This window comes from Anolis carolinensis, unplaced genomic scaffold, assembly GCF_035594765.1.
Source record: "Anolis carolinensis isolate JA03-04 unplaced genomic scaffold, rAnoCar3.1.pri scaffold_8, whole genome shotgun sequence".
Classification (NCBI taxonomy): domain Eukaryota; kingdom Metazoa; phylum Chordata; class Lepidosauria; order Squamata; family Dactyloidae; genus Anolis; species Anolis carolinensis.
In genome coordinates, this window is record NW_026943819.1 from 6,601,203 (window position 1) to 6,622,956 (window position 21,754).

General features: G+C 39.2%; 1 protein-coding gene across 8 annotated transcripts in view; it reads left to right on the forward strand.

The window, feature by feature from the left end:
- Positions 1 to 21,365, forward strand: part of zmat4 (zinc finger matrin-type 4) — a 221,977-nt gene extending 200,612 nt beyond the window's left edge. For all 8 annotated transcript variants that reach the window (XM_062960821.1, XM_062960818.1, XM_062960817.1 and 5 more), the window contains one exon: positions 20,904 to 21,365. In XM_062960821.1, the coding sequence (XP_062816891.1) occupies positions 20,904 to 20,927 (24 nt within the window). In that variant the 3' untranslated portion in view covers positions 20,928 to 21,365. The remainder of the gene's footprint in view (positions 1 to 20,903) is intronic.
- Positions 21,366 to 21,754: the final 389 nt, after the last annotated feature.

Consider the following 21,754-nt stretch of genomic DNA (forward strand, 5'->3'; position numbering starts at 1 on the left):
GCTTTATGTAAATATTCAAAAACATTTAACCTACGGATGCCTCAATTAATGTAATTTTATTGGTATCTATTTTTATTTCTGAAATTTACCACCCTTGGCTTATACTGGAGTCAATGTTTTCCCAGTTTTTTTGTGGTGAAATTAGGTGCCTCGGCTTATATTCGGGTCGGCTTATACTTGAGTATATACGGTAATACCATTCTCTCATTGTTCTGAGATACCGGTGGTGAAATCGTGCAAGCCCGTCCTTGCACGAGGGCATCATTTCACCGTTGCTCACTTGCAGTTCCACATATTCAAATGGAAAGATATATACACACAAAAACCCAGACTGTTCTTTCAGTGATTTCACAGTTTCCACCCACCCTACAAACAATTCAAAAATACTCCAGTTGGGTTCCACCCCCATCAAGCCCTGATTCAGAAAACCTTCTGGGAGCACAATTTATATATATAAAATCTCCTGTTGAATCAGATTATATTACAGTAGAGCAATGATGGGCAACCTTTTGCGCTTGGTGTGTCAAAATTCACCAAAAAATCTAGCATGGCTTGGGTAGTGTGTCACTTCAAGAGGGAAAAAAAAACATAATTTCACATTATATATAGTTTAAATAACAAAAATATATAATTGTAATATATAACTGTATTTAATAAATCAAAAACTATTTACTGCCATTATTTCCATGTACAACAATCTATGGTACCTCTTGCAGTTTCCACGCTGATTTCTCTCAGTTGTAGTTTCAATGTAGTCATGAATAATGAATAATATAATAGTAATAATTCAGTAGTAATAATATAATAATATACTACAATAATAATAGAATAATAATAGAATGATTATATATATAATATATAAAAATGTAATGTGCATAATTCCCATGGAGTAAACAACAAAACCACTGGACCAAATCACACCAAATTTGGCCACAAAAGACATTAGTCATCCAATTAATCTGCATGCGGCAGCGTGTCAGCAAAAATGGCTAGACGTGTCAGTGCTGACACGCGTGTCATAGGTTGGCCATCACTGCACTAGAGCAGGGGTCCCCAAACTTTTGAAGCAGAGGGCCGGTCCACAATCTTTCAGACTGTGGAGGGGCCGAATTATCATTTGAAAAAAACAAAACAAATTCCTATGCATACTGCACATGTCTTATTTGTAGTCCAACAACAACAACAATGAAAAAACAATACAATATTTAAAAATGAAAACAGTTTTAACCAACATAAACCTATCAGGATTTCAATGGAAAGTGTGGGCCTGCCACTGGCCAATGAGATAGTCAAGTTAATTAGGATTGTTGTTGTTGTGTGTCTTCAAGTCATTTCAGACTTTGGCCAAGCCTAAGTCTAAAATTAATTATTTATTTACTGCATTTATTTACTGCATTTATATCCCACCCTTCTCACTTCGAAGGGGACTCAGAGCAGCTGTATGTACATATAATATATTATATTATTAGCATAACACAATATTAGCATTATATATTACTATATTGAACTATACCACTATACTATTATATAATATGTAATATATAACATATAATTAATATTATTATATGGTATTACTATTAGTATTATATTGTATAACATAATATTATTATCAATATTATATGTATATACAATATATTATATTATTAAAACTGATATAAAATATTATATTATAAAACTGAGGGCGGGGGCCAGGTAAATGACCTTGGAGGGCCAGATCTGGCCCCCGGGCCTTAGTTTGGGGACCCCTGCACTAGAGTCTCACTTATCCAACATAAACGGGCTGGCAGAACGTTGGATAAGTGAATATGTTGGATAATAAGGAGGGATTAAGGAAAAGCCTATTAAACATCAAATTAGGTTATGATTTTACAAATTAAGCACCAAAACATCATGTTATACAACAAATTTGACAGAAAAAGTAGTTCAATAGGCAGTAATGCTACGTAGTAATTACTGTATTTATGTATTTAGTATCAAAACATCACAATGTATTGAAAATATTGGCTACAAAAACATTGACAACTAAATGGCAGACTGCGTTGGATAATCCAGAACACTGGATAAGCGAATGTTGGATAAGTGAGACTCTACTGTACCATTCTTCTAACTTTAGGTCTACCTCTCCTCAAGGATCTCTGCCACCTGAATATGTCTTTGGCTTCTTGCAAAAGAAAGCATAAAGAAAATATTCTCCCTCCCTTCCCATTGGCTCTCTCATACAGAGATCATCGTCTTTCGATAATGTTCTGTATTTTTTCTTTGCAATTTCCTCCGCACGTCCCTCCGGCCTCGATGAATATGAAAGGCCTTGACCAAAGGTTTTCTGCTGAATTTTTTATTGCGTCGCCGTCTTCGGATAATGCAAATGATGTTCCTCCAGACCTTTCTTCTGCCCCTCTGGGCTACAAGCTTCCGGCTCTGTTTTATGAAAGGAACCTAGAACTCAGCTCCAGAGAGAGTTATATACATACATTTAAAAAGTTGACCTGGCTGAAACTGGGATGTCAGGAATGCATGCGGAGAGAGGAAATTGTAGGAAATATCAGATATAACGACTGCAAAATGAGACCCACTGCTCAGTTAATGAACTCCCAGAATCCCCTAGCCTACATCATTATAAATTGTTGTTGTCTGAGAGTTGTATTGTTGGCCCTATGCATTTGTGAATTTGTCGCACCTCAGGTTAGCTTCACCTTGCTAAAGACATCAAGCAACACATAGGAAGTACAGTAGAGTCTCACTTATCCAACGTAAACGGGCTGGCAGAACGTTGGATAAGCGAATATGTTGGATAATAAGGAGAGATTAAGGAGAAGCCTATTAAACATCAAATTAGGTTATGATTTTACAAATTAAGCACCAAAACATCATGTTATACAACAAATTTGACAGAAAAAGTAGTTCAATACACAGTAATGCTATGTAGTAATTACTGTATTTACGAATTTAGCACCAAAATATCACGACGTATTGAAAACATTGACTACAAAAATGCATTGGATAATCCAGAACGTTGGATAAGCGAGTGTTAGATAAGTGAGACTCTACTGTAGTTTTTGTAGTTTATTTAGAAAACAGGCAAATGATAGTTCATAAAAGGGTAAAAGATCAGTTCCAAAAGATAGGTACAAAACCAAGGCTGTAAGCAATAAGTCCATAGAAACATAGAGCATAGAACAAGGTCCTTTTCATGGAAGCCAAAAGTCCCAACAAACAGAATATATCCATGAGATATTACAGGAAAGCAAACTTGGCACAGGAAAGCAGATTTGCTTCTTGATCAAGCGATGGAGTTGCATTGACAGAGAGCTCTCTACGAGCAGACTGTTTTAAAAGCATGACATAAAGGCGTTCCTTTGCCTTTGAATTCTCGTTCATTGGCTATGCAAAGGCTTCTCCGCAACTCTCTAAATTCCAGTCTCGTAGCCCGATCGAGATCCCCAGAGTCAAAGCCACTGAGTTCATTACTGGTATCAGGCGGCAAAGCGCTATCCTCCCTTCCCCCCCCCCCCCCCTGCACCTGAAATTCCTCGTTAGAAACAACATCATGATTTATTCCCATGGGAACAACTCCCTGCTCTTCATTTCCCACAGCTGGAACGCTCCTATAATTCCCAGCTTCAGAGTCATCCTCAAATTCATCCTGGATCCCATCATTATGCACATAAAACCCAGAATCTTCATCAGAATCACACAAAGGCAAAGGCTGAGCCACAACAGAATTTGACTTTTGTGGGTTGAAATGTTCTCTCTAGAGATCTCCAGGACCCACCAGGTGTCTCCATGGTCAATTTGTAGTAGAAGTTGACCATAGAACTATGCTGGAGAACGTAAAGATTCCTAGGGATAACATTTCTAGATAGAACAAATCTTTGTCAGGACAGCCTTCCATCTGGAAATCTATGTCCTCAATGTGAAAGGCCATGTGGATCCAGAATTTACAGATTCACCACAAAGACTCTACCATTGGAGGACTATTATCCTCAGCCAGGAGTGATCACCATGATGAATGAGAACATCTCTCTATTTCTTCAGTCTATATATAGAACATCTCTCTAGTCCTCCAGTCTATAGATAGAACGTCCCTCTAGTCCTCCAGTCTATAGATAGAACATCTCTCTAGTCCTCCAGTCTACAGATAGAACATCTCTCTAGTCCTCCAGTCTATAGACAGAACATCTCTCTAGTCCTCCAGTCTATAGATAGAACGTCCCTCTAGTCCTCCAGCCTATAGATAGAACATCTTACTAGTCCTTCAGTCTATAGATAGAACATCTCTCCAGTTCTCCATTGCACATTCTGGTGGACATTCACCACATAATCACACTGGCAGACCAAGAGATTCCTAGATAAGTGTTCTCCTTAGGAATATCTAGCATGACTTCCGTCAGAAGTTGTCTATTGAGCAGTACTGGAGAATCCAGAGTTTTAGGAAGATGAACTTTTGAATATAAAAAGTATTATTATTTCATCACATTATTTTCCATTTCCATTGAGGTTCTGTGCTTCTAACTCTAGCGAATGTACAAGGCTGTAACAACGGGTGGTTTGACGTGTTTGCAACTCATATTTCAATTGCTAAGTTCTTCCCTTGAGTAGTAGTTGGCCTATTTCTTACCCTATGAAGAAATTCAGTTACGATGTGCCTCCAACTATCTACCATGATAACATGAAGAAAAAAATAAATATAGTGTGCTAGAGTCATGGGAACCCCAAGAAAATGTCGTTTGGGGAGTGGCTTTCAACCTGTGGGTGCCCAGGTGTTTTGGCCTACAACTCTCAGAAATCTCAGCTAGTCTACCATGTTAATGTGGGATCTGTGTATTGATAGTATTTAAATGCAATTTGTGCCTTGCCTGTATTGCAACTGATTGCATCATCCAGAATGTACCATAATGTGGAAGGAGTTAATTGCCAAGAAGCTATGATGACCTTGATGTGTGGCTGGAACTAGGGAGTATCCAGACACAAGTGTTTGTGCAAACTGATTGTGTCAGTTCAGTTGAGTTCTGTCTGCCTAGAGTTTGAGTTCTGTGTTCATCTGTCGTCTGTTAGTCTGTTTGTGTTGATACAGTAAAACTTTGTAAATAGTTTTACCAACGTCTCTGAGTGTCTCTTCGTTCTGCGCTCCACTGCTTCCATCCAACTACTGCTGCGCTGCAAATACTCTGACAATTTGGTTATGGGCCCAGATTCTAGACTGGCCCTGATCCCAGACTGGACCTGATCCTGGAGTTTGGAGTGAGGTCGTTAGGATTTCTGGGAGTTGAAGGCCAAAACATCTGGGGACCCACACGTTTGAGAACCACTGCTTTAGGGGCTGGAGATATTTGGTAAAATGCCCACCTTCTCTGCCTGCAAAAATGGCAGATAATTTCAGGCAGTTATTCTACATGCATAGCAATGTGCCAGATGTATGACGTGCTGCAAAGGACTTAAATAAGAGTTTCAATAAACTGCTGAGTGCAGCTTCCAATCAGGCTCCATTCACGAACCTTAGAGAGCTTGCAACGCTCTTCTTCAGCTGCCATCGCAATGCAATGGCCTTCCCTTGTCTCTGCTCTACCAGGATGCCATTTTGAGGAGTGGGAAGCTCACTAGACAATACTATTAGGTCACGACTCTTGATGGGGGGGAGGTACTTTTTTGGATTATAACTCCTCTAATTCCCAATGGGGGAATTCTGGAAACGGTAGTCTCCCGCCCAAACCAACTCAGCCCAACCCAACTCAACCCAACCCAACTCAACCCAACTCAATCCAACCCAACTCAACCCAACCCAACTCAACCCAACCCAACTCAATCTATCCCAACTCAATCCAGCCCAACTCAACCCAACCCAACTCAATCCAACCTAACTCAACCCAACCCAACTCAATCCAACCCAACTCAACCCAACCCAACTCAATCCAACCCAACCCAACCCAACTCAATCCAGCCCAAATCAACCCAACCCAACTCAATCCAGCCCAAATCAACCCAACCCAACTCAGCCCAACCCAACTCAACCCAACCCAACCCAACCCAATGTTTTCCAATTCTAAAAAAAGATTTGTAATCTGTTCTTGGATTTTTTTTGTAATAAACTATATGTAGAGTCTCACTTATCCAACACTCATTTATCCATCGTTCTGGATTATCCAACACATTTCTGTAGTCAATGTTTTCAATATATCGTAATATTTTGGTGCTAAATACATAAATGCAGTAATTACTACATAGCATTACTGCGTATTGAACTACTTTTTCTGCCAAATTTGTTGTCAAACATGATGTTTTGGTGCTTAATTTGTAAAATCATAACCTAATTTGATGTTTAATAGGCTTTTCCTTAATGCCTCCTTATTATCCAACATATTCGTTTATCCAACATTCTGCTGGCCCGTTTATGTTGGATAAGTGAGACTCTACTGTACTTTCAAAAGAGAGGTATCTGAGAATGTCATTTAGTTTTCATTAGCCGCCCCGAGTCCCCGCTGGGGAGATGGTGGCGGGGTATAAATAAAGTATTATTATTATTATTATTATTATTATTATTATTATTATTATTATTATATTAAAACATTGACATGTCCAGGGGTCCTTTTATGCTACATATGTCTAGTAGTATAATACCACTTTTCCTGCCATGATGATATCCTGATCATCTATACTGTAGAATGAATGCAGTTTGAAACCACTTTCACTCCTATGGCTCAAAACTATGGAATCATGAGAATTATAGTTATTCAAGGTCTTTAGCCTTCACTGAGAAAGAGTGAAACTACAAATCCCAGGATTGGATTCCATAGCAGTTGAAAAATATGAGTTGAAAACCCTATTTTTGATATGCATTCTGTGCGTATTGAAAACACACACACACACAATTTGGTAGATTAGAGAGGAAATGGGACGAAAGAGACTCGTGAATTAACAGATGTGAAAAAAAGACATCCCGACCGGAAATGGACAGCTCCATCCATCCCGGCACAAGGAGAGCAGCCTTCCATCTGTTTGGCTTGTTTTCTTCCCCATTAACATTCATATCATTGCTTCTAAAATGTAATCTCTCATCACTTATTCATCATGATTTACATTTGCTTAGTGCCTCCTGAGACACTAATAAAGTCGAGAAAAAAAGGAAACGTGATATTATCAAATTCATCAGCCAGAATGTTCACAAATTTAATTAGAAATGACAATTAGAGGCACTCGCCCAACCGGTTTTCGGTAAGCAATTGCTTTGATCCTTCTCCTTCCTCTCTCGGTTTATTCTTAGAGTTGTTTTCTTCCGAGCGGAAAAAAATGAGGGATATGCGGACTGAGATATGCACGTCTGGAAAGCTGCAAAAGTTACCAAAGGCATATGGGGAGGAGGAGGAGGAAGAAGAAGAGAGATCTATTTTGTTTATTTATTAACTGTCTCATGTTTTTCCCTCATTCCAAACAAAACGCCATATCTGTTTTGTGGATATTTATCCCGTCCAATTAATAACAAGAACTATATTGAGGAAAATGCTATAAACAAAGTAGAATCGAGAAGCCCTGTGTATACTTTGTTCTTGACCTTTTAATGTTTTGCCCTCTTTGTTTTACATGTTTGAGCATTTGTATTTGCAATGCATTGATTACCGTATATACTCGCATATAAGCCGACCCAAATATGAGCCGAGGCACCTAATTTTACCACAAAAAATTGGGAAAACATTGACTCCAGTATAAGCCGAGATATCAATAAAATTACATTAATTGAGGCATCAGTAGTTTTAATGTTTTTGAATCGTTATATAAAACTGTAAGTTAAGATATGACTGTCCAACTCTGATTAAATCATTATTTTCATCTTTAATGTAAATGTGCTTATGTATCCTTTTAATAATAATATAGTGTAATAATAATAAATGTACTGTATATACTTGAACATAAGCCGACCCGAATATAAGCCGAGGCATCTAATTTTACCACAAAAAAACTGGGAAACCATTGACTCAAGTATAAGCTGATGGTGGTAAATTTCAGAAATAAAAATAGATACCAAAAAATTACATTAATTGAGGCATCAGTAGGTTAAATGTTTTTGAATATTTATGTCAAGCTCTAATTTAAGATAAGACTGTCTAACTCTGATTAAATCATTATTCTCATCTTCTTCAATGTAAATGTGCTTATGTATCCTTTTAATAATAATAGAGTAAAATAATACATGTAATAATAAATAGAATAGAATAATAAATTTAATAATAATATTAAGATCAGAGTGAAATAATAAATGTATTAATAATAATAATAAAAATAGAGTAAAATAAATGTAATACTAGCAACAATAATAGAGTACAATAATAAATGTAATAATAATAGAGTAAAATAATAAATGTAATAATACCAATAATAATAGCGAAAAATAATAAATGTACCATATATTCTTGAGTATAAGCTCACCAGGACCCTCATCCGAGTATAAGCCAAGGGTTTTTTTTTCAGTCCTAAAAAAGGGCTGAAAAACTAGGCTTATACTCGAGTATATACAGTAATAATAAATAGAGTAAAATAATAAATGTATTATTATTATTATTATTATTATTATTATTATTAATAATAATAATAATAGAAATAGAGTAAAATAAATGTAAAAGTAACAACAATAATACAGTAAAATAATAAATGTAACAATACCAATAATAATAGAGAAAAATAATAAATGTACCATATATACTCGAGTATAAGCCAACCTGAATATAAGCCCACCAGGACCCTCACCCAAGGTTTTTTTTTTCCAGTCCTAAAAAATGACGGAAAAATTCGACTTATACTCGAGTATATACGGTACTTTGTTTCCATCAGATTTCATATTTACACCTTCCCTATTATCCCACCATGCTTTTGTGCGTATTGAGATTTCACCTGGCCGGGCCTTCCTTCCGTTGGTTGTTTTCTTTGCATAATCAGGTCTCTGCAGTGGCTTTGATACACGTTCGATGTTTGCTCTCAGACACTTTGGAAGCATTTTGGTTTGGCTTGGCATTAACTTGGCGGGGTAACAAAGAGGAAAGTGGCAGCATGCCATTCAATATCCCTGCAAACAAACAGTCTCTGGGCATTTGGTGTTGGAGGCCTGTTTGCTTTGCATGCCATGCTATCAAATTCAGGATTTAGAGCGTTTTGTGTCGCCACCTACCTAGGGTACATATATACTGTAGAATTAATGCAGTTTGACACCACTTTACCTATCATGGCTTTATGCTATGGAATTGGCGGAGTTGTAATTTTAGAGGTCTTTAGAGGCCCCGGTGGCACAACATGTTAAAGTGCTGAGCTGCTGAACTTGCAGACCGAAAGGTCACAGGTTCGAATCCGGAGAGCGGAGTGAGCGCCCGCTGTCTGCCCCAGCTTTTGCCAACCTAGCAGTTCATGTATAAACCGTGGCGTGCTTTTTCAGTCTTTAAAAAAGGGCTGAAAAACTAGGCTTATACTCGAGGATATACAGTAACTTCTTTACGTGGAAAGTCTAACATTAGAAGTTTGGATCTTTGCCCTAAGCCAGGCTTTGCAAGGCCTGGCTGCTTTGGGCTTCCAAACTTTTGTCTTCCAGTCCCTTCACTTTGTGTTTCCAACCGGCGGATGAGCGCCTTGGTCCACGGCTCCTCTAAGGGAACATTTAATATGTGTTCAATTTATTTTCTCATTAATATTATCAAAATAAATTTGATATCTTGAATTGAGTTGGCGGCGGGCCAACCAGACAAGAGCGAAAAGGACGCAGAGAGGTGAGATGGCTTCACGGCAGCCAAAATGCCGGGTGGTAAAATGAAGATAGACGCCTATTTGGGGGACCTTCGCTCTCCTGAGCAGAAGCAGATCACATGGGTCAATGTTCGCCAGGATGATTTCCCAGAATGATTTCATGAAGCAGTAGCAATGGCAGGTGTTCTGCTTTTGGATCAACTCAAGCATGCCTCTATCACAACTACGGAGGTAGGAAAGCAAGGAAAAACATTATCTTTACCACTGCTACCTCTGTTCTCATGCCCAGTTCAAGACTCATTGTTGTAGTTGGGCCAAGGGGCAGTAATGGTTCTATGGGTGAAACAGCTAGAAGGAGAAAAAGGGCTAATAGAGAGCAAGTGCTTGATGAAGAACAATAAGGAAAGTGGGTCTGGGAAATACTTATGGCTCCTTCAGAGGATGAGACGTTTTATGGGTTTTCTAGTGATGAGGAGTCCATACTAGATGATGATTTCGCAGAGAGTAGAAGAACTAAAAGGTCTACTCGAGAGCAGGAGTCGGATGAGGAAAGAGAAAGGAAAAGGATCCGGGACACACTCACTGCTCCCACGGATGAGGAGACTTTTGAGGGATTCTCTGGGAATGATGGGTCTGGGAGTGAGATGGAGAGTGCTGACTGGACTCAAATAAATGTGGATGATGAGCCAGCCCATGGGGCTGCATCAGGGGATTGGCAAGCCTCTCATACTTCTGGGACATGGGGAGATCTAAGTCTTGAACAGAGATGGAGGGGCTGGAGGATGGGAGGCAAGGTCCACTAACAAAATCAAGATCAGCTGTGATTGATGAGGAAAGGGCGGAGGTCTCATCAGCATCGGACTTCGACGAGTAAGTTAAAACTAGGGTTTGGAGAACTATTGCCTTGCAGAAGGCAAGGTGTCGTTTTGGGGACATTGCTTAGTCGCTGCCTGTTTTCCTTGGGTCCTGGCTGTGCAGCTTCCTGATAATCCGGATTGAATCCTGCTTCGGTGTTCCTGGCTTCTGACTCCTGTTCGGCTCTTAACAACAACGTTCCAGCTTGGCGTTTGCCTTGGCATTTCTGATCCAGCATTTCCAGTTCGGCGTTTGTCTTGGTGTTTCTGCTCCAGCATTTCCATTTCTGCGCTTGCCTTGGCATTTCTGTTCTAGCACTTCCAATTTGGCGTTTGCATTGGCGTCCCTGCTTTGGCGCTCATACTTCGGCTCTTCTGGCTTCTGAACCCGGTCTGGCTCCTGACCTTCATCTGTGCTTGCTTGGCGTCTCTGGTTTTCTCCCTTCGGTCTTTGAAACTCGGCCTTGGCTTCGACTACGATTCTGCTTGCTGCCTTTTGGGAGCATTTTGCTCTTTTCCAGCCCTTTGCGCCACAGCATTGAGTGGTGTCAGTTCTGGTAACGTTTCTGTTACATTTGCTGCGGATTATCAAGTTAGATAATCTGGTTTATCCTTTTGTTCTTGCTTTTAACTCCTTTTGAACTAAGACATTTACTTTTGAAGAGAAACACTGCAGTTAAGTGTTTCTGAGTTTAAAATATCATTTAATAAACATTTAAGAACTTTCCTTTATGTGTGTGGCTTTTTAAGAGGCGGCTGTGTCACGACACTCATGGGAGCCTACAAGAACCAAAACCACACTTAAAATGCATAAAATATCAAATTGGGAAAAGTGATTAAACTATATGAAAAACAACCCCAGAGTTCTAGTCCACTGTTCAAATTATACATTGGCTCTTGGTATCCACATGGTTTTTCTTCAAACGTCTTCTGATTTCCTGGCTGCAGTCTGCATCTGCAGTGATCTTTGCGCCTAGAAATAGAAAGTCTGTCACTGCCTCCACGTTTTCTCCCTCTATTTGCCAGTTATCAATAGGTGTAGTTGCCATGATCTTGGTTTTCTTGACGTTTAACTGCAACCCAGCTTTTTCACTTTCTTCTTCCTCCTTGGTGATAAGGCTCCTCAGCTCTTCCTCACTTTCAGCCATCAGAGCGGTATCATCTGCATACCTATGGTTGTTCATGTTTCTTCCAGCAATTTTAACTCCGGCCTTGGATTCCTCAAGCCACATGATGTGTTCTGCATACAAGTTGAATAGGGAGGGCGATAATATACAGCCCTGCCGCACTCCTTTCCCAATCTTGAACCAGTCTGTTGTTCCGTGATCTGTTCTGACTGTTGGTCTTTACTACTTGGTCTTTATACAGATTTATCAGGAGACAGACAAGGTGACTTGGTATCCCCATACCACCAAGAACATGCCATAGTTTATTATGATCCACACAGTCAAAGGCTTTAGAATGGTCAGTAAAGCAGAAGTAGATGTTTTTCTGAAACTCCTGGCTTCCTCCATTATCCAGCGGATTTTGGCAATTTGTTCTCTCGTTCCTTTGCCTTTTCTGAACCCAGCTTGTATATCTGGCAACTCTCGCTCCATGGAGTCTGCATTATTTTACTGGCATGGTATCCACATGGTTTTTCTTCTGGGACCCACTGTGGATACCAAAATCTGTGGATTCTCAAGTCCCATTATTTACAACTGTGTAATAAAAGGATGCCCCTATACAAAATGTAAAAACAAGGTTTGCTTTTTGGAATTATGTATATCCTAGCTTGGGTCCCCAGCATTGCCCGGGTTATTTGAAAAAGTCCATTTTAATTGAACAAAATGCATCAGTTTGTGAGTGAACTACAATTCACAACATGCCAGGTTAACTCAGAGAAACTTCATCCGTACTTAAAGCTTGTTATGTTGAGCAAATTTGCTCTGGATGTATCATGGGTGGGGTTCAGTGTGCTCTCTGGCTATAAGGGTAAACTACAACTCCCATTATGGTGAGCCAGTCCCCTCAAACCCCTCCAGTAGGTTGAGATAGTCATGGGGGTTCCTGTGCCAAGTTTGGTCCAGGTCCATCATTGGTGGAGGTCATAGTTTCCCTGGATGTGGGTGAACTACAACTCCCAGAAAGGAAGATCACTTCCCCCCAAACCCTTCCAGTAATCAAATTTTGGCATATCGGGTTTGTGTGTCAAGTTTGGTCCAAATCCGTCGGTGTTTGGGTTCACAGTGCTCTCTGGATGTAGATGAACTACAACTCCCACAAATCAAGGTGAATTTTCCACAAAGACCGGCAGTATTTTTTGTTGGTCATGGGGTTCTGTGCGCCAAGTGAGTTCTAGATCCATTGTTGGCGGAGTTCAGAGTGCTCTTAGATTGCAAGTAAACTGTACATCCCAGTAAATATATATCCAATAAATCATGGTGACTTCTCCCCAAGTATGTTCAGATGCTGATCAATTCCTGTGTCTGCTGTGCAACATAGAAAAAAATAGGTTATGGGAGAAGCAGTGGGTGGGATCGTGCAAATTCCACACCGATGGAGAGAGTCAAAAACACTGGGATGTCTGTGGTGGAGGAAAAATAGAAAATATAGGATTAAATTATTTCTGCATGAAAGTCTACACTTGGTGGTGGGCAGTATGGTGTTTGTGGAGGACATTGGCAGGGCTGTTGGATATATTAATGGCGCTCTCTATAATGTGCAATGTCATTCAGGGAGAGCTTGAACAACGGGAGCTATAGCTGTTTGTGGAGGCAGGAGCTTGTCTGTGTAAGTGGACACCCCAGCCACACATACACATATTGTCACTTTGATTAGGTGCATAAATATATATACACACAGTGGGTGGTTGAATGCATGGACTCAGTATCTGTGGATATGGAAAGCCAGCTGTGCCGTGCCAGCTCTTGGTGACATCCGCTTCCTAAAGTGTACTTGGCACTTTACAATAAAACAAGCAACACAAAGGGCTTGTAATCTAAAATATATATGTTTGCAGGCTTGCAATCTAAAATATATGTGTGAGCACCCATACACATACACAGAGGGAAGGAGGAATAAGAAATCACAAAGCTATGCGAGCACAACTGCAGAATAAACCACCGAGCCAAAATGCAAATAAAGAACACAAAATAATACAAAGCAAACTGACGAGACGTGTAATCAAAATATACAAGGCTACAAAACAGCATCATTTCGTAAGAATTAGAGTGGGATAAAGTACTATCGTTGTGTTGTGTGAAAGGGACCCTGGAGAACAACCCGGGTCCAACTTGGAAACTATGCTGAATATATGGAGTTTTTCAATTTTACTTTTTTGGAAAGCTGGCAGTGTTTCATTTCAGATGTGCCAGGGCCGGGTTCTCTATCTCTCGAAGAGGAGCTTGGCTCAAACTGGTCACATCCCATCTCCGGATTGGTTGCTATACTTGGAGATGGCACCGAGGTTTCCTCCGCCCCCTCAAAATAGCAGGCTTGCTGCGAACGATGCGTCCAGACCCTCCAAAAAACATCTGGTGTGCAGGACAAAGATAAAAAACTTTAATTAGGGGCTTGGGATACAAGCCAGAATGATTGAGGCATTGTGGAACCGGTTGTTCTCGCAACAAACACGGTCTCCCCTTCCCATGCAAAAAGCATGAAAACAAAATCCAGCAAACGGAGTGAGGCACGCATGGGGCATTGAGATGCCATGCCGTTTGTCAAGTGTGTTGTTTGTGCCGATCGCACAACCGGTTCCCATGGAGACCGGCGGTAAGTGGATGGCAAGAGTTACGCGGTGCTCGGCTAAAGAGGTCATGCCAGCTCCAAAGCGGCGGAGGGACGTGCACGCCTTCGTTCCTTCTGTATATTGTTTTGTTTTTATCACTTCTCACTGCGTTGAGTCTCTGAGAGAGAGAAAAGTGGTGTAAAAATATTTTAATAGCTATTATTATTATTATTATTAGTAGTAGTAGTATTATTATTATTAGAAACACAACAAGATGAGTCCACAGCAGACACTCTGCTGGCTGTTGTATTGGATCACACATTGGACACTTCCCAAGTGTCTAGGACTGTGTGATGTATCGGCGAATAATGCGAGCAGATCCCAGTAAGGTGGCCTTCTGCAGCTGGCAGGTGGGGATTGTGTCAGCACCGATTGTGTTTAAGTGCAGGCCACCCATCTCCACTGGGATCACCTTGACTGGCTTGTGCCAGAGTCTTTGCAATTCGATCTTTAATTCCTCATATCGTGTCAGCTTTTCCAGTTGTTTCTCCTCAATTCTGCCATCACTTGGGGTTGCAACATCAACAATCCATACTTTGTCTTTTAACACGATTGTGAAGTCAGGAATATTGTGCTCCAACACTCTGTCTGCCTGAATTCGTAAGTCCCAGATTAGCTTGACATGTTCATTCTCTGTAACTTTTTCAGCTTGTGATCCTACCAGTTCTTTGTTGCAGGCAGATGGTATTTGTGGCACAAGTTCCAATGAATCATCTGAGCATCGGCGTTATGTCTCTGCTTGTAGTCTGTCTGTGCGATCTTCTTCTTCTTCTTTTTCTTCTTCTTCTTCTTCTTCTTCTTCTTCTTATTATTATTATTATTTGATACACAACAAGATTAGTATACAGGAAACAAGATCAGTATGCTGGCTTTTGTATTCGATCACACATCACACATTTCCCAAGTGTCTAGGACTGTGTGATGTATCGGCAAATAATGTGTGCAGATCTGAGTAGGGTGGCCTCTTGCCACTGATAGATGGTAATTTTGTCAGTGGCAATTGTTTTCAAGTGCTGGCCAGTGATCACCACTGGGACCACCTTGACTGGCTTATTATTTTATTATGACACAGCAAACAAGATAGATATGCTGGATTTCATATCACAAAATCACAAGTTGAACACTTCCCAAGTGTCTAGGACTGTGTGATGTATTTTCAGATGATGCGCACAGATCCCAGCAGGGTGGCCTTTTGTAGTTGGCATATCGTAATTTTGTCAATGTCTATTGTTTCCAAATGCCGGCTGAGATCTTTTGGCACGGCACCCAATGCGCCGATCACCACCGGGACCACCTGCACTGGTTTCTGCCAGAGTCTTTGAAGTTCAATCTCGAGGTCCTGATAGCGGCTGAGTTTTTCCTGTTGTTTTTCGTCAATGCGACTGTCACCTGGGATGGCGACATCAATGATCCAAACCTTTTTCTTTTCCACAACTGTGATGTCTGGTGTGTTGTGTTCCAGAACTTTGTCAGTCTGGATTCGGAAGTCCCACAGTATGTTTGCGTGCTCATTTTCCAATACTTCTGCAGGTTTGTGATCCCACCAGTTCTTTACTGCTGGCATGTGGTACTTGTGGCATAAGTTCCAATGGATCATATTATTATTATTATTATTATTATTATTATTATTATTATTATTATTATTATTATTATTATTATTACAGTCCTTGAATTGGCTAAATCTGGGCCCCAGTCCCAATGGAATTAATTATATATACGTTTTTAAGGTTTTTATCATGTGCTTTAACAATGTTAATAATGGATCTGTTTATATTGTTTTGTTTTTATGATTGCATTTTGGGCATTAAATTTTGCCAATTTTTGTAAGCCGCCCTGCGTCCCCTCGGGTGAGAAGGGCGGGGTATAAATGTGGTAAATAAATTAGATAAATAAATTTCAGAGACGTTATCAATGTAGTCAAACAAATACAGTAATCTTTCCACATTTGTGGTTCTGACTTTTGCAGATTTGATTATTTGTGGATTTGAAAGGTTCTCCCTAGAAAACTCTTGATCTCCCAATGAGACCAACTTCCTCCAGTCATGCTAGTGGACCGAGGGAATTCTCTCATTATTTTTGTTGTGTTTCTTCATTTCTGGCTTACGGAGACCTTAGGAAAACCTATTAAGGGCTTTTCCAGGGCTGAGAGAGTGTGACTCATCCGAGATCACCCAAAGGGTTTCCATGGCCAAGCAGGAATTCAAACCCTGAGTTCCCAAGCCATCATTCAACACTATGCTGGTTTGCATAATAGGGTCATTAATAGTTAAAGATGTCTCAACCTATGGGTTGACTTATCAACGTGAGTACCGTACCTTAACTCTTATGTTTGAATAGCTTTAAGATGCTTATATGTTTTAATTGTTTATGGTTTTGTATTGATGTATTCTATGTTGTTGAATATGCGGCATTGAATATTGTCATTTGTACGCCGCTCTGAGTCCTCTGCAAGGGTGAGAAGAGTGGGATAGAAATAAAGTAAATGAATGAATAAATAAAGCTTTGATCAAGCTTTTCTCCTGGGGAAAAAACAGGTCTTACCCATCCTTTGCTTATACTACATTTTTAAAAATATCCCATTGAAGCATAGAGCAGGGGCCTCTCTCCCATTCCCGAGTGCAGCTTTTATGAAAAAAGCTCAAATTGAACCTTTTTACTGGGCAGTGATTTCCTTTGCCGCATTTATCCTCGTCCTCTTTTTTAAAAAGCAGAAATCCACAGAATAATCCAAATATATTCAGGAGAGACGTCTCTTTCTCTCCATGGTTAGTTTTCTATTAAACCCCAGGAAATTTGGTTAAGCACCGGAGCTATAAAGCACATCTGCCCCAAATTTTTAAAAATGAGGAGTGGAGGGAGAGAAAGACAATCTGAATCGCGGTGACATTTATTAATAGCCACGAGTTTATTCAGTGCAGTTTCTACTTCGTGCGGGAAAGTGAGTAATATACGAAGAAGAGGCCTGGAACACCATCATAATTCCAGCAGATGAATAATTATAAAAGCTAGTTGGGATTTAAAGGCCTTTTAATTTATCATTACTTGTGTGCTGCGGGAAAGTATCTGAATAATTATCCTGCCTCTGCAAAGGGTGTGTGCGATATATCTATCCTTATGAGATTTAAAAGTCTTTTCTTGGAGTAAGGAGGAAATAGTTATCTTGATTCGCTTAAGTGCTTTGCGTTCACTTTGAACATCGTTTAATTGATTGTGGACTTGGGCCATTTTTCATTCTTTGAGTGTCGGCTTGAATTTGCCCCTTGCTGTAGACATTTCATAGAGTCATAGAATAACAAAGTTGGGCGAGACCACATGGGCCATTGATCTCTTATTGTTAGCTACTATAGGGTTGAGAGTTGTAGCTTAGAGTGTTGGTGATCCATGGTTCAACCCCAGGTTCAACTCATGTCGCTAAGTTGATCCAGGTTTTGGGGTTTTTACTTTTTGGACTAAAATTTGTAGACTTATACCTGGAAGCCCTGGAGAGAAGGGTCCCAACATAACAGAAGATCTGGATTTGAATAGAATGACAGTCATTCATAGTATTACTGTAGGGACCATAAGTCAGAAAATAGTAATCTTTTGCCTAACATAGCTTTGCCTCTGCATGTATCATATAGCCTTTATATAGACAATATACCGTATATACTCGAATATGAGCCGACCCGAATATAAGCCGAGGCACCTAATTTTACCACAAAAAATTGGGAAAACATTGACTCTAGTACAAGCCAAGGGTGGTAAATTTCAGAAATAAAAATAGATACCAATAAAATTACATTAATTGAGGCATCAGTAGGTCAAATGTTTCTGAATATTTACAAAAAGCTCAAATTTAAGATAAGACTGTCCAACTCTGATCAAATCATTCTCATCTTCTTCAATGTAAATGTGCTTATGTATCCTTTTAATAATAATAAAGTAATACATGTAATAATAATAATAATAAATACAGGAAAATAATACATGCAATAATAAATAGAGTAAAATAATAAATGCAATAATAATAATATCAGTGAAATAATAAATGTATTAATAATAATAAAAAGAGTAAAATGTAATAATAGTAACAATGGAGAAAAATAAAAAATGTCATAATACCAATAAAAATAGAGAAAAATGTACCATATATTCCCGAGTATAAACTGACCCAAATATAAGCCAACCAGGACCCTCACCCGAGTATAAGCCGAGGGGGGCTTTTTCAGTCTTAAAAAAGGGCTCAAAAACTAGGCTTATACTTGAGTATATACAGTGAGCACTTTGTATGAACCAAAGTAGTATGTGCAACAAAGGGCCTGTGCCCCTCCCTTCCCGTGAGCTGGTGCCTTTCTTCAGGAAGTTCCAGAGAGAGAAGAAAGCTCAGAGTAAACAAGTTAGGTCATTGGTATCACTTGTGCCAAAGTAGGTGTGGAAGGTGGGGAAGATCCTCAGCCATTGGTCAATTCTAGATAAGCCAAGAGGTATAAATTCTTTGTTTGCTATGCACATATTGCAACGGCCATTTACATGGTACGGACCCACAAAATGTGGGTACCTACGGCTGTTTTGCCTTATGTAGTGTATATTATCATTTATTGTATTGTGCAATGTGTTATGACTTGTTGTTCTATTTATATTCTGTTATATTGTATTGTTTTGGGCATGGCCCCATGTAAGCCACCCCGAGTCCCCGTTGGGGAGATGGTGGCGGGGTATAAATAAAGATTATTATTATTATTATTATTATTATTATTATTATTATTATTATTATTATTATTCACAACGACGTTGTATGACACAGCAAACAAGATAGATATGCTGGATTTCGTTTCACAAAATCACAAGTCGAACACTTCCCAAGTGTCTAGGACTGTGTGATGTATTTTCGGATGATGAGTGCAGATCCCAGTAGGGTGGCCTTTTGCAGTTGGCAGATCGTAATTTTGTCAATGTCTATTGTTTCCAAATGCCGGCTGAGATCTTTTGGCACGGCACCCAGTGTGCCCATCACCACTGGGACCACCTGCACTGGTTTCTGCCAGAGTCTTTGAAGTTCAATCTTGAGGTCCTGATAGCGGCTGAGTTTTTCCTGTTGTTTTTCTTCAATGCGACTGTCACCTGGGATGGCAACATCATTATTATTATTGTTATTATCATCAGCTGTGATAATAATAAAAGGCTTGTTTTATTGCTCTCCTGGAATTCTCTCCTTTACTCCCCCTCCGGGCTAGTCTCCAACATTACGGTATCTCCACTGTCTATGTATGGTTGTGAAATCTGGAGACTGAAGAGAGCGGATAGGAAGAAAATCAAGTCACTTGAGATGCGGTCTGAATAGAATGACATCCATTCATTGTATCATTGTATTTCCCAATTTCTACACATGGTTGTGAAAGCTGGAGAGCGAAGAAAGCAGATAGGAAGAAAATCAGCTTATTTGAGATGTCGTCTGGGGAAGAGTTCTGTGACAAATACTGTATATACTCAAGTATAAGCCGACCCGAATATAAGTCCAACATAAACGGGCCGGCAGAATGTTGGATAAGTGAATATGTTGGATAATAAGGAGGCATTAAGGAAAAGCCTATTAAACATCAAATTAGGTTATAATTTTACAAATTAAGCATGAAAACATCATTTATACAACAAATTTGACAGAAAAAGTAGTTCAATATGCAGTAATGCTATGTAGGAATTACTGTATTTATGAATTTAGCACCAAAATATGATGTATTGAAAACATTGACTACAAAAATGCATTGGATAATCCAGAACGTTGGATAAGCGAGTGTTGGATAAGTGAGACTCTACTGTAATAAAAATAGAGTAAAATAAATGTAAAAGTAAAACAACAATAGAGTAAAATAAGTTTGATCTATCTGCTCATTCAACAATAGGATGCCTGGCCATTATTACTTTGCACTTTATTGACTATTTTAGCTCTGAAACTACCTCTCCCATGTTGAAGTCTTCTGCACTTTGGCCCAGATCCGTGTTTTAGCCTCGTTTTTAACATTTTATGCTGTATGCTGACTTTTATGACTGTTTTACTGATGTCGATGTTTTATTGATGCGAAATTTGTTTTATTGTCTTATTGCTGTTATTGTATTGTTGTGTCTGGCATGGCCCCATGTAAGCCGCTCCAAGTCCCTCCGGGGAGATGGGGCGGGGTATAAAAATAAAGTTATTATTATTATTATTATTATTAAAATAATAAATGTAATAATAATAATTAATAGAGTAAAATAACAAATGTAACAATACCAATAATAGAGAAAAATAATAAATATACCATAAGCCGACCTGAATATAAGCCCACCAGGACCCTCACCCGACTATAAGCTGAGGAGGGTTTTTTTTTCAGTCCTAAAAAAGGGCTGAAAAACTAGGCTTATACTCGAGAATATACAGTAAATAAGATCTGGGTGTGTGGGGAAGAGAATAAAATGAATAGTTTCATTAGGGATTACTCAGAAGCATATAGATGTCAATAATGAGGGACAATGAACTTCTGAAGTCATTTCTGTTTTTCCTGCATAAGCAATTCTCTCTTTTCCCCTCTTTTATTTTACAGCCTGAAGAATCAGTAGAGGATTAATGCCAGAACGTGGATCTGGACTCCGGCTATTTCTTCAACAAAGAAGGATTCTTTGCCTATGACTTAGGATGCTTTCTTGGACAATGAGCACTTCCTACGTGGCACATTTAATGTATAGCTAACCTTTGCTTTGGACAATGAATGGAGTTTACTTTTATTTTTATTTCGTGGTGCGTAACACGATACAGGTGGATTTTTTTACCCTTGGGAGATAGAGTCTATATATTCGACATAAAATCGAGTATCTTTAACAAACAAAAAACATGTAAGATATATCAGCCATCTTTGGAGACCATTGGAATAAAATATTTTCTTTCTTTCTTTTTTCATATTTATTCTTAGATTTCTTCAGAGAGTATAAGATCCTATTAAATTATCCATGATTGTGATGTAAGTAACCAGTCTTCAGCAAGAAATAAACATGATATCTTCACCATAGGCACTGCATAGTTTTGTCATCTGAATTGCATGGCTTTAGCTGATATATGAGAGATGGGTTTATAGGAGTCTAAGCATGGAAATGATAGGATTATGTCTTTTTCCAAACCAGGCAGATAAAGGATGTTGCCATGACCTAAAGTCTCCTTTGTTTTGAGCCACACCTAGGGCGGTTTCCAATTGTGAAACAATAGTTTGATAACTTATTTCCTGACCTTAGTTCAGATGGAGGCCAATGTTTCCATTCCCAGAAGTAAAATAGAACATGTTTAATAGATTCATAGGAATAAAAATGGAACAAAATATACGAGGGTTGAATGAAAAGTAATGCCTCCGCCTTCGTAACTCCTCAACAGATGACCGTACTGGTCTGCAGCAGGTACTGGTTT